General features: G+C 38.5%; 1 protein-coding gene across 1 annotated transcript in view; it reads right to left on the bottom strand.

The window, feature by feature from the left end:
* Positions 1 to 1,972, bottom strand: part of PAK6 (p21 (RAC1) activated kinase 6) — a gene marked incomplete at its 5' end in the record, with an annotated part of 28,389 nt that extends 26,417 nt beyond the window's left edge. Inside the window, one exon of the mRNA XM_083349405.1 lies at positions 1,769 to 1,972. Coding sequence (XP_083205531.1) covers positions 1,769 to 1,972 — 204 coding nt within the window. The remainder of the gene's footprint in view (positions 1 to 1,768) is intronic.
* Positions 1,973 to 16,737: the final 14,765 nt, after the last annotated feature.

The following is a 16,737-nucleotide window of genomic DNA, read 5'->3' as shown; positions in this document are numbered from 1 at the left end:
TATTCATGTCTGCACTTTTTTACTATGAATACTAACATATTAGTATACTAATATACTAACAAACCCTGCACTGGAAACTCAGATGCCTGGTCAATGACTCAACCCACTCAATAAATTCCCCAGAACAATTTCTCCAATGCATCAAAAAAACCAAGATCAACAAGGAAGAAATTATGGTCTCCTTCATCATCACTGCTCTCTTCACCTTGATTGACATCGACTTGGCTAAACAAAGCATACACCACCTACTCACTAAACACCATATCCACAAGGATGATGCCATTACAGAACATTCCATGTCCACAGAAACCATCATGAGACTTCTGGATCTATGCCTCAACACATAATTCAAGTTGAATGGGAAAATCAACAAGCAAGTACAAGGTACCCCAATGGCATCACCCATATCAGGCCTAATAGCAGAAGCAGTCATGCAAAAACTCAAATCCATAGCTTTACCCACTATCCAACCAAAATTCTGGACATGCTACGTCGATGACACTTCATTATCATCAAGCGCTCTCAAACTGAAGAAACACCACCTATTCAATAACATATTACCTGGGATCAAAATCACATGCAAAGAGAAAACAGACAACACACTCCCATTCCTTGACATTGACATAAGGAGACAATAGAAAACTTGACACCTGCATCTACCACAAACCCACACACAAGGATCAGATCCTCAACTTCACCAGCAATCACCCCACCACACAAAAAAGGTGTGTCCAGACCCTGTTCAGAAGGGCAAGGACACACTACAGCACCACAACAATAAGAAAAGCAGAAGAGAAATGGCTGCTTGATGTCTTTCTCCAACACAGTTATCCAAAAAACTTTGTATTCCGAAACACAGCACCCAAACCACAGCACACTACCCAGCCAACTACCACGTAAAAACTAACCCTACCATACACAAAAGGGGTGTCAGAAATGACAGTCAGAATTCTCCAACCCCTAGGAATAGCAATAGCTCACAAACCCACAGCCACACTCTGCCAGGAATTATCCAGAACCAAAGACAAGATACAGAAGGATGAAAGAAACAATGCCATCTACAAAATCGACTGCAACCATTGCAACCAATTCTATATGGGACAAACTTCATGTCAATTAAAAACCAGGCTCCACGAACACCGGTTGGCACTCAAATATCATGATTCCAAATCCTTAATCTCTACACACACCGATACCAAACAGCACCAGTTCGTTTGGAGCACACAAAAATCACCGACCACACTACTACCCACCACGCTTGTGAGTTCATCAAAGGCTGGCACTCCACAAGCAATTCTATCAACAGACACACTGACCTACAACCAGCCTAGGATCCCCTCAGAATCCAAATCAACCGCACAGCCAACCAGAGACAGCACCAAACCTCAACCAACCCACGTAAGCGCCCCCCCACCAGCAGTTTACTACCCAATGACCCTGACCTGATATAATCTCCCTATCACAAAACTCACTGATGACTCACACCTTACCCATCACAAGACCCTCACTCAACAGGCCCACTCCTGAGATCCTTATAAACAGAAGAACACAGACACTGACATCCCCTAAACTCCGCTGCAGATGTTACCTAGCCTGGTAACAAAACGTTCAGAAACCAACCCACAAGCTCAGAGAATGAACCTTCACCCTCAACTAATGTATTAAGCTGCATGGAATACCTTGATGGGGGCAAGGGAAGATTCATACATACATATGTGAACTAGATGATTAGAAAGTGTTCTGGAGTGTGCTAATATTTTCTTCTTACCTTCATAGGCTGAAGCTGCACCCGGGTAATCCTTGAAGGGTCTACAACAGGTTTGGGGCGTTTCAGAGTGTCCAAAATATTTTGCCATTGAGGTGGCAAGCCAATAAACTTCCCTTCCTTTGGATCAAAGGATGTGTGTACACGATGTTCAAAATTCTGAGGAGCAGAGATCTCAGGTCGCTTCTTTTTCTTCTTGCGAAACATTGTGCCTAAATGAGAAAGAACAAATGCACTGGAGTGTTTATCCAGCATCAGTTGCAAGCAGTTTACACCATGTGGCACTTACTAAACCCCATCTGAGAACCACATCTCTAGTTCCATTAAAAGTTGACCATCTAGTTCAGCAGAAAGCAAAACAACACCCCAGATGCCACCCTGCATCATGGTTCCTCCTTCCCAACATAGGCTGAAAGCTTTTAATTTGGTGATTTTAATGGCTGCGAATATGACAAGATTTAACTGAGACTAATACACCTGCTTTCCAGATGACTTTCTCTTTCTATGTAATTTGGATTCCTTTTGCCTATTTTTTCTAAGCAAAGTTTATTCTAATTAAAATAACAGGCATAAAGAACTCTGTTCTTCGTTCCTCAGTCTTTCCTGGAACAGTGAGCAATTGGAAACCCAAGCAAAAAAAACCCCAGCCCTATGAAGGTCCACTAAAAGAACTGCACAGTAGGAGGAATAAATGTAGCTTGGGGAAAAAACACACAAAAGAGCAATGTTTAAGAAGTCTACATCAGCTATAATAATTATTAAGCTTATTTGGGCTCAGAATCAGAGAATGAAGATGACTCAAGAAAATGTCCATGTAATATTTATTTATTTATTTTATTTTAATTCCATTTATATCCCGCCCTTCTCCGAAGACTCAGGGCGGCTTACAAGCTTAGCAGTAATAAAATATTTTCTTATTTGGACTACTGATATTACATTTTGATCCCTTAAAATTTCTGATCTTGCAGAAAATGAATCACAATAATAATCTCACTATGGTTGCCAGTGTAGAAAAACAGAAGTGTAAATTACTCTAAACAATCATGTTATTGAGATTTAGGTTTTCACACTCAGGATTATGAATCTTGTAAAACAGAGTAACCAGCACAATATTCTGGTTGCTTTCTTCTACAACTTAGAATTTAACATCAGTCTTATGGATTAGTAAATGCTGTCTTTTGCTATGAGGGTGCAAATAAAGTGACTGTCTGAATAGATTACATACTCCTTTAAGTGTTAAATGAGTCACTGTTTATTGCCTATCTAGAAATGCTTGGTGTTTTCCTTGAACCACACTATCTTCAAGTATTCTATGCCATGTTTACGTAAGGATTAATCCTGCTATGATTTTGGTTATTTCTATAACCAATCAAAGAAATATCTTCCCCCACCCATCCTTTATGGGGAAAATCCTTTGTTTTGTAAGTGTGAATGAATAAGGGCCTGGAGAGGAATAAATTCACTTGTTAATAATTAGTTGTTAATAATTGTTGCTATTATTATCAAAGACTATTTATGCATGTTATAATTTAATTCCTCTTCTACCATTCTCTCAAGGTAATAAGCCAGTCCATTTTTTTTACTCAAATACAGCTGTGGGTTGCAGAACTGAAATAATCCAGAAGCATTTTCTGATATTCTTGCATCTTTCCCTATACCACAATGCTAAGAGCTGTGCCTTACTTAGCAAAGAATGACATTTCTCTAGTAGAAATGTACTGCATTTGTATATATATTGGAAGATGACTAATTCCATTTTTGCTGCCCAATATATTATCTGAAAAGGCCCTCAAATCTAATTTTCGGTTAATAATACTTCAGTTGGAATACGAGTAAGAGACACAGTGCCTATGGTAGCAATGTGCCAATAGGTGCTTGGTGCCTATAGGTCTCATCTCTACCTGAAATGTAATTATAAACTTAATAAATGTGATACGGACTGTAGAAAAGCAAAGTGCCACCTTCCAGCAATACCCGTATAGTATATAAAAGTAGGTCTTTGGTCTACATAGGGCTCCATAGGGATTATTACAAAATGAAAATGCTTCCCACAAAACAGTGATAACATTTTAATTTTATTGCACTTTCACTGCAATTGACTGACCGTGGACATCCACTCTTCGTATGCATGTCTTGTTCTAATGTGTTTGTGTTATTCTTGCTTTGTTCTACACTAACCATCATCTCACAATTCTGGCAGTCTACAAGTATGGTAAGGTATTATAAAGGAAGAAGAGGAGGAAGAAGAGAGGCTACAGCTCTGATCTTTGTTTGAAAGAACTTTTTTCACTTGCACTGGGAAAGAGAGAAATTAGGGAGATAAAGAAATGTTCAAATTTTGAGCACAGCAGCCATTTTGTAACTAAGTAAACCTCACTATGGCAGCCATTTTTTAATCACACTTACAACATGTTTTCAAATTTCAGATGAGCTCAAAAACGCTGCCTAAATTTGGGCTTCAGTATAGAAGTCTATATACAACAAAGCCTTAGGTTAACATTGTGCTATAAAAACATTTGATGATTTATCCTCCAACCAAACCAGCGGCTTCTTGAAGAGCTTTTCCGCATTTAGCAGATTTTAGCTGCCTGCCCAGCTTTTCAACTTCACAAGAAGCTCTCTTGAGCCTGCGCACTGCTATAGATATTTTTGCTCTAAATTTGGGTCAGAGGTATAGCTGAATTTAGTACGAATAATTTGTACTGCAGCACTAAAAGACTTTTTTTTAGCAATATTTAGCAACATCTCTCACACTTCAGTGTCATGCTTGCTAACAGAACTACATTCTATATTGTAATCAAAAGGAGTGAATACATTACTTCAAGTAAAATATTCTACACTATTTTTCTGAGGCCAGCAACATCTAAAATAACTAAATAATTACCTGCTCACAAAAGAGCACAAATGTAATAACTAGTCTATTAAAGAGACACAAACAATTTTTTTAAGGTAACATAGAATTATCCTCTTTTAAAATAAATCCTATACCTAAGGGAATCTGACAAAGAAATACACAAATGGTAGTTTATTGAAGGCAAACCCTAGCAGAAAGAACCACCAAATCCTTTCTAATATTCTTAAAAGGAAACTGCTGAAGTAACAAAGCAGTTGTGAGTAGTGAGGTCTTATTTGACTGGCAAAACTACAAGCTCCTCTGGATAATACTATGGTACCTCATTCGATAGCTGTTTTGCATGATCCAACATCCGCCAGATGCACAGGATTACAGTGCTAAAATTCTCAGCCAGCTAAGATTTCTAAGAATTGTAATCCAAAGTATCTGGGAGGTGTTAGTTCCCCCCATCTGCTGGGTGGTTACAGCAGGTTTTGGTCACTTCACATGACCCTGGGACACTGTGACCATCATAAATATGAATCAGTTGCCAAGCATCTGAATGTAAATCAAAAGACCCTGGAGATGCTGCAACATTCCAGCTGATCAGTGCTTCTTCTGGGCTCAGAAGCACCAGGATCAGTGTCGAGCTCCAGCTGGAGCCTGGCGCTGATCCTGGCGCTTCCGCTGAGCCCTGACAGCCCTGCAGCTCCAGCTATCTCTCACTCAGGCTTGTGTGGTGCTGCCACCGGTACAGCTCATTCCCCTCTCCTGCTACCACTTTTCTTGGATGTTCGGGTACCATCTGCCAGGTGCCAATGTACCACAGGTGGTACCTGTACCACTGGTTGAAAAGCCCTGGTCTATGTGAGGTATCAACTTGTTAATGAAATACAGTCAAGGATATGAAGGCATTCTAACTTATATGAAGTACTGAGGCCATGCAGATCTTGCCTACAGCAGCTTAGTAGAAGAAATTCTGGCAACTGATTTCTTCAAATGGAAAAGACTAAAGTATACAGTATACCTTTTTTATTAGAGTTCATAAATAAAAGATGAGTTCACATTATAGTACCATGATGTAGAGAACTACTTCATCTAGAGCAGCAATGGCAAACCTATGACACGCATGTCAGAGGTGACATGCCACAAGTTTTGGGTGACAGGCCAGTGTTTGCCAAACCCCAAAACAATTATTCTTAAAATCATATCCTATTCTAGCATGATTTTTGGTGACTATGTGAGAATGAGGTATGCTCTCATGCAGCTCTGGAAAGTGTATGAAAGCAGAGAATGCTTCTGCACTATTTTTAGGTGCTGTAAAAGCCATGGAAGAGCATTCTTGGAAGCCTTGTGTGACCCAGATCTACTTCAGATAGGGCACAGGGGCCTGTCAACAGAAAGAGAACACCATCTGAAGGTAATTGGTACACAGCAGCTCCTGGGGATTACACATGATTGGGCTCTATTTTAAAAAATAAATGAATATGTGAAGAAAAGTTTCTCTTTTGTTTGATTGTGTGTGTGTGAGGCACACACTAGCAGAGCCAAGTCAGCCTAAATATGAACATCTATGTTTCTAGTAACTGTGTCAACACTGCTAACATCGGATGTTCTTGCTTTGACAACAGATGAAAATGCAGCCATTTTCTCTATGGTTTTAGAATTAGTTGGTGCTGGGAGGGGGGATTGGGATGAGAGTTCAGTTAGTCATAATAACTCTGCCATGGGAATCCAAGGGCAAACTGGGTCCTGAGCTGATAACGTCTGGCAGGCTGGAGAGCTGGGGAGAAAGCCTGTTCTTCAAGCTAATTGGGGAATGTGCTTTATGACTGTTTATTGGGGGTGGGAATTGTACTTTGTTACTTTGTATCTAGGGGAGGGGAATTTAGTTTTTGGGTTCAACTATGTAGTGCCAATACTTTGTTTCCCAAATAAAAGATTCTTTAAGATAAACAACTCCTCAAAATTCTTTTGAAGGGTTTCATCTGTCGGAACCATGACGCTAAGAACAAAATGTAGCAGTATTTTGACTTAATTTACATGACTGAATTGTTGAAAGTGACCCAGAATTCATAACAAAAGATCAGGAAATATATTCAGTATAAATGCATACATTAATCATTTAATAGTGTCCATGGGAATAACAAAGCTCAAAATAGTGTTCTCTAATTCCACTGCAACATTTTCTCCAAATTTAGTAACTTCCACATGTGTTAAAGTTTCAATTCCCATAATTTCTGGTCCAATTTAACATATGGTGCCCCCAATCTTTTGGGCACCATGGAGAGAAACTTTTTGGTGGACCGGAGGTGCTGTGCTTTCATGTGCTGCCTGCATCCCAAAGATGGATTTCGCTTGTTTGTGCAGCCCGGCTGCTGGCATGCTGTGGACCAGTGCCAGTCCATGGACTTGGAGGTCGGGGACCCCTCTCTTAGGGCATCTGGAAAAAGCAGGACAATTTACAAAACAGTATGCAAGCTTCCATGATAAATTGAACTGAACTGGCTAATAAAGAGAAAGATTTTTGCTGTGAAGGGGGTGGGGGAACCGGCTTCCCCAACTAAAAAATGGCCATGACACAGTAACAGCACTGACCATCAGAACAGCCAGAAAGCAAGAGAAGAATAGCAGTGAGAGACCTTCCATTTCAGGAGAGAAAGGGAACTCCCATACACTAGGGGACAGAAAGGGGTAGACAGTTCCCACCCGTAGGAAGCTACTTAACAGACAACAAATCTGTTTCCACTATGTTTTTTGAAATTAAATCTTAGTCTGATGCAGCTTTTGTCTAAATAGAAGAATTCTTAGACCTACTGACTTTGGAGTAAGACTTTCAAAATTCAGCAGAACTTTGGTTCACCCAGAGTAATTTGTACTATTGTCAAAAAAAATCAGTTTTTTAACAGCTCACTATCATGGTTTTGAGTGTCTAAAAAAAAATCTTTTACACGTAGTCTTCGACTTAAGACCACAAGTGAGCCCAAAATTTATACTGTTAAGTGATACATTTGTTAAGTGAGTTTTGCCCCATTTTACCACCTTTCTTGCCACCGTTGTTAAGTGAATCACTGAAGTTGTTAGTAGCATGGTTGTTAAGTGAATCTGTCTTCTCCATTGACTGTGCTTATCAGAAGGTCACAAAAGGTGACCACATGACCTTGGGAGACTGCAATTGTTATGAGTCAGTTGCCAAGTGGCTGAATTTTTGCCATGTGACCATGGGGATGCTTCAATGGTTGTAAGTGTGAAAAATGGTCATAAGTCACTTTTTTCAGTGCCACTGTAACTTCAAAAGGTCATTGTAAAACGAGGACTCCATGTAGTATGTGGAAGAATTTAGGCAGGGTGATAGTTTTTTTTAAAATTTATAATTCTATTGGACTCAAGTAGTTTATTTTGGGATCCTGGCCCATTTGTTTTATCTTGCTTTCCCTTTCACCAGCAAGAACACTTGCTTAATTTTGGATTCTTTGAAGATAAATTAATGAAGAATTTAATGGTTATAACTAGCAGTAGTGTTTCCCTCTGACTCAAATCTAATTGGTTTATGGACTAAGAATTAGGATTTCATTTCTGGGTTACTATTAGCCAACTTTCAAGTATGCATCCAACAAAGCTTACCAGAAACAAATCACTCATTCAGTGAATTTTCAAATAAGACCATTGCATGTGTAGATACACCACCTACTTGATTTGGAGAGATACACACTTCAAATACATTCATAGATTTATCAGTGCCATCTTCAACAGCTATGCATTTGACCAAAGATAATCAATGACAGTTGTTTTGCACCTCCCAAAACTATTTTAACAGTAGCTAATGCCATATAATTGAGCATAATTTAAAATCATAAAAGTTTTCATAAGAAATGCAGAAAATATAAATTTTAAAACCTTTCCAATTTAATAATAAGCATGGAGCTTGTATTTCAAGATCCTTGAGCAACTGCATCGAACCAGTCACTTACATCTTTTGTTTCTCATACATTAAGTACTAGGTTTCAATATTTGTAGAACATATTTGCATCTCTCCCTCTTAGAAAAAGCATGAAACAAACACTTTTAAGCAACGAATTAATACATGATGATTTTAATTCCTAGAATAGAGAATTATATGTATATGGACCTACTAAGTAAATGGAAAAATGCATACCTGAAGCTTAAGCAATCAGATAAGATCCTATTTTGTCAAAAGGCTTGCACCCCAAGATGCTGATGCTTGAAGAATCTTACTAGTCTGTAATCTTTCCAGTTCTGCATTTACATTTGCACTGAAATGCCACAAGCATAAATAATCAGTCACTGCCATGAAGTAAAAGCCGCTGGAGACTGAAATTCTCTCCATGATCAATCCCTGCTGCAAGGGAGCCACATCCTATTTTTCAACTCCAGATCTAGCCTTTTCATAGGTAATGCAATTCCAAAGGCTGTCACATCTCCCAATAAGTATGAGGGTCTCACCCACACTCCCCACACCCCCTCAAACTGGCAGATTCAGAGCAGAGGGAGGGATTAGCTGAGAGGAGGAGCGAGACAAGAAAAAGGGTCAGGCAAAGACAAGGGGAAAAGAGACTGGTTTTTTTTTCTCATAAGGAAGAGGCGCTGCCAGGTAGGAAATTTCCATAAAGGCAAATATGGTAGGAAGAGGTAGTATGGAAACAGCAATAAAGAACTATCGTTTACTTTTGTACTTCCTTTCAAGGATTAAAAAAAATGCCTCTGCTTCTGAACTGAGAGGTTTAGAAATGTAAAGCAATCCTGATAAACAATGGTCTTTGTCAGCCAAAATAAGAAGAAACTGCATAGGGGACTCAGCATCTATGATGTCTTGACATTCATACAAGCAGCAATTCATCCGACATACATCATCCATTTTTAAATCACATATTTTTCAAGTAGATTAAGGAGGCATGGGGGGAAAAGCCTTCCAAATTAAATGCAATTCCACGAACACTTGACTGCAGGTTTGATCTAGTTACTCCATGTGATTCATTTCACTGGCCTTTTGTTTGATCCCAGGTCCTCATCTCCACTTGGAGTATAGTAAGCCCTGAAAAGTTGCAACTGCTCATACTACTTTTCTCTTTTTCTTCTTCCTTGCCTTCTATTGACATATTTGATATTGAGATTTTTAATCAAGAGCTCCACAGAACAGAAGATTGCTTCTTTTTTTTCTTGTTTTATCCTAGAATCTTATACGAATTGTATGGTTCTATGGTAGTGCTAATACTATTCACCTCTTGACCATACTTGAAATGTTTAGTTTCATTTTGTGTGTGTGGCTTTTGTTGCAAAAAAAAATAACAAAAAGACAGTTGATGTGAAAAATTAGGGTGTTATTGAGGAAAACAAAATATATTCATTTTGAATTTTTTTCCAATGGTGTTCTGAATGGCTCCATGCACTTCACTGCTTTCAGCTCAGGAGCAAACAAACTGATTATGCCAAGTAGTTGAACCATGTCTAATGCCGAAAATTGATCAGGGATTTAACAAAAGCTCAAATAATACCAGCCGAAAAAAAATTGTTCAGAATCCATCAGCCATAGTCGGCATATTCTACAAGCAGCCCACATTGCCCTTGCAAAATAAGAGTTGTAGTTAAAACCAATCAGGAAAACCTGATCCTGACGAGGGATAGCTAAAAAGTCACTGCTGAAAGTTTTCTACCTCTAGTCAGTACTGTAAAGAAAACCAAACTCTTATCTTACATCTTACCATAAGTGTTGAATGAGAAGACATTATCATGGCAGAATGAAATACTACTGTGCCGGAGCCAGAGGCCTCAATATTCATGTACATAATGATCACTGGGGAAACAGTGGAGTCTGAAACCACTTGTATTGGCTCCCAAGGGATTCTACTGAATATATACACTAGAAGAATTTCCAACTGCTGCTGTCGACGCTGCAAACATTGGATGTTTTTGCTCTGACAATATAAGAGGCAGCCTTTTCCTTTAAACTGTTTTGCTTTGAATCAATAAAGCTGGGGGGATGTTAACCCAGTTGTTTTAATTAAGATAAGGGATGGCTCGCTACAGAAAGGAAGTGAAACTTTGTATGTTAAACTAATTGGAGAATGTGATTTATGATGTGTAATTAAGGGAGGGAATTGTGTATGATACGATGTGTTCAGGGGAGGAGAGTTCAGAGTCTGGCATCCATCCGTGAGTGCCGATGCTTCGTTCTCATTATTATAGACTTTTTAGAATAAACAATGCTGGAATGTTCTTTGATCTGTCTCATTAGTCGGAACCATGACAGCTGCTATATTCACCAAATGCATACAGAATATTTCTGACAGGCAGTAGGAAGCTAACCCTAATGATTCCTACAAGGTGATCTGACATAAATAAAAAGAAGTCAAGTAAGTCAGCTTTCCCTTCCCCAATACTGTATTTGTTTTTATTTATTTAATTAAATGTGTGTATCACCCAATACCCAATGACTCTGCTCTGAACAGGAAGAATCCCTGAAAGTCAAATAAAAGCTTCTACCTGATCTGGAATTGTTCCTTTTCAAGCTTCATGGTCACTGTGAAAAAATGTACAAGTAGTTCTTATCTTATAAGTGGTCACTTACTGGCCATTTGAAGTGATGATGGACCTACCTGGGGGTATGACCCAGATTCAAAGTTCTGATGATTCCCTCCCCAGAAGTCATAGCACCACAACTTGGGCACTTGGTAACCAGGTTGCATTTATGACTGTTTGCAGTGTCTTGTGGTTATGTAACTGTGTTTTATGACTGTTTTGGCAAAACTGGCCCGTAGTAGACCATTGGTTCACTTAATGACAATCGCATTAGCTTAACAACTGCCACAAAAAAGATCATACAACCATCACAAGTTACGACAGTGATGGACAAGCTCAATTATGGTTGTAATTTGAGGACTATCTATATTCACATTGGCTTGAATATCAGAAGCCCGGTGCAAATTTTAAAGGATGGTGTAGCCAAACCATAGCATTTACAGGCTTGCAAAGGCTGATAGCTGAAATTCTGGGAAACTTATTAGATTTCAATTACACCACAGTTCTTTTTTACAACACTGACTAAAACACTTTGTTACAACACTGACTTATAGCTATTGTGAACTGTGGTTATCACTAGAAAACCTGTGTTTATTCTGCTTAAGTTTTAAAACATCTTACTACACATATTCATGGCATTTTAAAAATACAAAACTTATAATTCATTTCTCAGATGAATTTAATCAACTCAACAGAATTTTGCCCAGTACAAAAATCTAGCAGAAAGAAGAGGTATTGATATTAGCCATGGTGTCTACTAAGCTGTCCACCCTTCCCCAGCTTGACATCTCCAAATGTTTTGGTACTTGCATTTTCTAACCAGAAAAGCACCTGATTAGCAGCGTACCTTATACCAGGGCTTTTCAACCTTTTCACAGATTGTACCACTTTTAGGACATGACAATATTTGAGTACCACCAGTGCTTAGTAAGGTGTCAGAAACTTTATTAATTAAAAAGGGGGGGGGATTTTGGGTTTTACTGATTAGATTCATTTGTTGTTATAGAAATGGCTAGTTTATAATATTATGGAAAAGTAAAAAGTTGAGGTTCAATGTTAATGTTTCCTTCTACTGCAACAGAGGAAGTCAGAAGTCAATGCCTTTTCTTTTTCCCTTCTCCCCCTCACTTTTTCCCATTTTACCTCCCCACTGTGTCCTACTATTTGCTTTTGTATTTCTGTATTTTATTTTATAATCTAATAAAATGTTACAAACTGTAGAAAAAAAGGAAAAAAGTACCGGTTTTAATTTCTTTGTGGCAGTTCCTTTGCTGAATCACTTTCCCTTTGCACTAACAAACATATGATGAATTTATCCATATTTATTAATATGCACCACTACCAGCTAGCTGGTCGGCCATTCTTCCTCTCTTCCTCTCCTCTACTTCTACAGTGTAGTAAGAACGCACACACACACATACATTCCCTTCACTGTACCCCTAAAGATACAGGAATCAAGTGCAAAGCGAGAAAGACTCACAAAAGCCTCCCAGAATAAAGAAAAACTGTTGTTGTTTTTCCTTTATGCTGCCTCAGGCATGTCATAATGTTGCAACCAGAGCCTAAATTAAGCCTGTTTACCTACAAAGAAAACTTGCTAAAAGCCATAGACAGACTCAAGAAAAGGGGATAAAACTAATTACATTTGTTTAAAGGGATTAAACCTACAGAAGCCAACATTTTGGACTCATTGCTAGCCTTTGTGAAACAGATTAAAATATTCCAATAACCAAAGCACACAAACTGAGGCTCTGAATTATAAAATGCTGTAAAAACTGTATAAAAATCCTTATGGTAACCCAATTAAGCTTCTAGCTGATCCAGAACTAAATAAACCAACCTCCTTTCCGACATGCTTGTCTCCCGGCTTTTCATTTCATCAACGCTGATTGTATTCTCCTGGCTGGAGAAAATGAACCAGGGGATCTTTTCTTCATGCAATAGCTTCTTCTTCCCTGTCTCTTTTTCCTCCCTGCCTGCTGAGCTCTCCTTTCACAGCTTCTTCTCCGTCCCCTTTCCCATTAAAACCACCTCCTTTTATATACTCTCTTCCCCCCCTCCTTTTCTCTTCAGTTCACCTCCAGCTACAGAAGTGCCAATCAGCTGGAGGCAATCAGCTGGAGCCCTGTGGTACACCTGGGGCTTCTGCCAAGCCCTGACAGTCCTGCAGCTCCAGTTGCCTCTCCCTCAGGCTTGTGTCGCTTCAGCTCATTCCCCTCCCCCGCTACACTTGTCTAGGAGGGTCGCATACCATCTGCCACATGCCAAAGTATCACTGCTGGTACGCATACCACTGGTTGAAAAGCCCTGCCTTATGCCATTAAAGAACTATGGCATTACAACTTTTGTTCTGCTTCCTTTCCCCAATCCTTTTCTGCAGATATTTTTATATGTGAGATTCTTCTTAATTTCTTAGAAACAAAGCCCTGTTACTTTCCTAGGACTAGCACGCTTGAATGAAGTGATACTCTAAATCCTTCTGTGAATATCAGTTTTATTCTATTAGCAACAAGTCTCAGATAGCTATGTATTATATTACTGGGTCTATCTAAGTACAAAGGAGTAATAAACTGCACGAACCCAATTATTTTATCTAAAGTTATTTCAAGGAATGTAAAAGGAAACCTAAAATGAAGCCCTCAACTTTTATTTGCTTTTTGTTTCTTTCTCATTTAAAAATAATATCTGATCCATAATAAATGCATTGGCCTTTACATCTCTGAGTACATGAATTAAAGATGCCATCAGGAATTCAATATGGTTATAATATTGGGTCCCTCCTTGAATGTGAATATACTGACCTGGCCCACGTAATGCCTTATGGCCTATGCAATATTGTGGCTTCTTCAATTTTGGCCTATTGAATGTGTTGCCACATTGTTTGTAAACAAAGGTTTATCTGTTGCAATTGTGTCTTTCCAATGATTAGGTAAATCAAAGCTTCAGGCAACAATGAATCAGCATACTATATTAAGATGAGTAAGTCCTCCAATTCTTATATCCTCCAGATCTATTGGGCTACAACTCCTTTCATTTCCATGTAGAATTAATGGCCACGCTGCTAGGAAATGATGGAAGTTATAGTCCAACACTTTTAGAGGGTCTGAATTAAGAAGTGAGATATATAGCAGTTCTCCATGAATATTCATAATTCAGTTACAGCAACAGCAAGTGATAACTTCCATATATTAAAAAGTTCGATGAAACAGTAAACCAACCTTCTCTATGATATATGGAGACTCCAATTTCCAGTGTTTTCAGGCATCATGGGAGGTTGGTTGGAATTCTAGGAAATGAAGCCCCAATCTACCTGCAGGGCACAAGGTTGGGGAAAGTTGCACTATAGCAAAAAGTATCCATGTCACTTTCAATCTGATAAAGTACATTCTGTTTTGCTTAATTTATCTTGTGAAGCCAACAATTCCAACTCTATTTATTCTGGGTGAAATGTGAGTTTTAGATATTTAACACTGAATAAAATCATGGGAAAGAGTTCATGTGATTACCACACACAAGGTAGGACCACACACAGGCTCCCAATATATATTCACCTCAACGTAGCAGCATATTTTAACATTCTGGACAGCGAGTGATTTAGATTTGGTGAGGCCCTAAGCTATATAAAACTTTGTCACCTCCTGTTAAAAGTTACACCAGAAAGTTTCACAAAGGTATGTACCAAAAGAGGACTTTAGATCACCACACAAAAAAATACAAACATATATTTATATGCCTTGTAATTTATATAGAAAGCCATTTTAAAATCATGCCTAAATGTTTGCTGCATAAGAGTTTAAAAACTACAACACACATTAACACCACAACAATTCTAAAACCAAAAATATCTGAATTTTTGTTAGGCCCTACAGATTGTGAGACCCTAAGCTGTAGCTTGTTTATCTCACCCTTAAATATGGCTCTGATTTTGACTTGTAGCTTCTGTGAAGCTGTATATTAAAGCCAATTCATACGCTGATTCCTTCAGAATGCTCCAGCTAGAGGAACTCTCTGTTATGGAGTATTAGTGTATAAACTGAACTGATGGTTCATCTTATCAAAAATATACCAAAATGCTTCTAAATATAACTTGTTGATGGCAGAAACCCACTGTGATTGAGCCATTACAGGATCTCTTTGGCATACCACCAAATAGCCAGTCTTATTAACTCTTAAATAGTCTTATCTGTACTAGACAAAAAAGTTTTCTTTACTATAAGAAAAAAAGTAAATTAACATTTTGATTCAGTCCTATACTGTAACCTCTTCCAATTTACACTTTCAAGGTATTTTGGGAATTCTGGCAACTATACACACTTACTAACGGGGTGTGATGGCTCAGCGGTTAAAAACACTGAGCTTGTCAGCTGAAAAGCTGACAGCCAGGCTTCGAGATCTGAGCACAACATGATGGGGTGAGCTCGCATTACTTGCCCCAGCTCCTGCCCACCTGTAAATGAGAATAGGTACCACTTCGGTGGGAAGCTAATAGTGTTCTAGGTACCTCGGTGTATAGTCATGCTGGCCATATGACTATGGAAATGTCTTCGGACAACACTGGCTCCCTCGGCTAAGAAATGGAGATGAGCACCACTCCCTAGTGTCGGACATTAGTGGATAGGGAAAGCTTTATCTTTACCTATACACATTTACAGTATCTGGAATTTGGTGCTATTAGATACAATGGAACTTGTTTCAGAATAGACAAAGGAGTAGGTTACCAGTGCCATAAACATTTCTCAAATTCAAGCAACTCTTCAAATTGAAAGTGATGAGCAATGAGTACACTGCAGAAAAACCACGTAATCCTTGCATATGGTTCTAGACCATGTTTTCCCCCCATAAAATCTGAAAAATCTAAAAGGTTCAGTAGATGAACAGATGCTTAACAATTATTTTAAATGCAATGGGAATTCATCAGTAATTTTGTACCCAGTTTTTGTCACAAGTGTTAGTTCATTACAAATTTCATTAGATATATTATTAATAATTTGTGTTAACACAGGGAGTGTTATATTTTTGTGGATTAGTGCTTAGAGTATTAACTTCCTTTCTGGGCAGTTCCACAAACACTGATTCATTATATTGTTAAAGGAAATAACCTTCCAGCCTTAATGAACCTTAACGAATATGAGGTATGTGATTACGTCTATTACACCTGTAGGCCACCCAACTCCACTCTAGCTCTGGATGGCATACAACATGAAACTGTGTAAAATAAACTAATATAAAATGTTACAAAAACAAACATCTGGAAAAATAACACAAATTCTACCAGACAAATTATCACAAAAAGTCCATCATCCACTCTAGCTCAAGCCCTGGAGGAAGAGCCAGGTTTTGAAGGCTCACTTATTGTTCCAGAAGGCAGATTTACATTTCAAGGGCATATGATATAAGGTAAAATGGGGCTACAATTACACCAGCAACCTTGCAAAAATATACACACAAACACACATAGTGGAAACATCTTCAGATTTAGCACAACTTTCCAAAAGGTATTTCTATGAATACTAAGACTCACAAAAACCTGATAGGAAAGAGAAGACAATCTTTACCAAGACAGATTTGTGCAATTTGACATCTTTTTTAGCAAAATCAAGGG

Source organism: Vipera ursinii (assembly GCF_947247035.1).
Source record: "Vipera ursinii genome assembly, chromosome: 1".
In the NCBI taxonomy this organism is placed as follows: domain Eukaryota; kingdom Metazoa; phylum Chordata; class Lepidosauria; order Squamata; family Viperidae; genus Vipera; species Vipera ursinii.
Note: the sequence above shows the minus strand (reverse complement) of the source record. Positions and strands in the feature narration are given on the sequence as shown.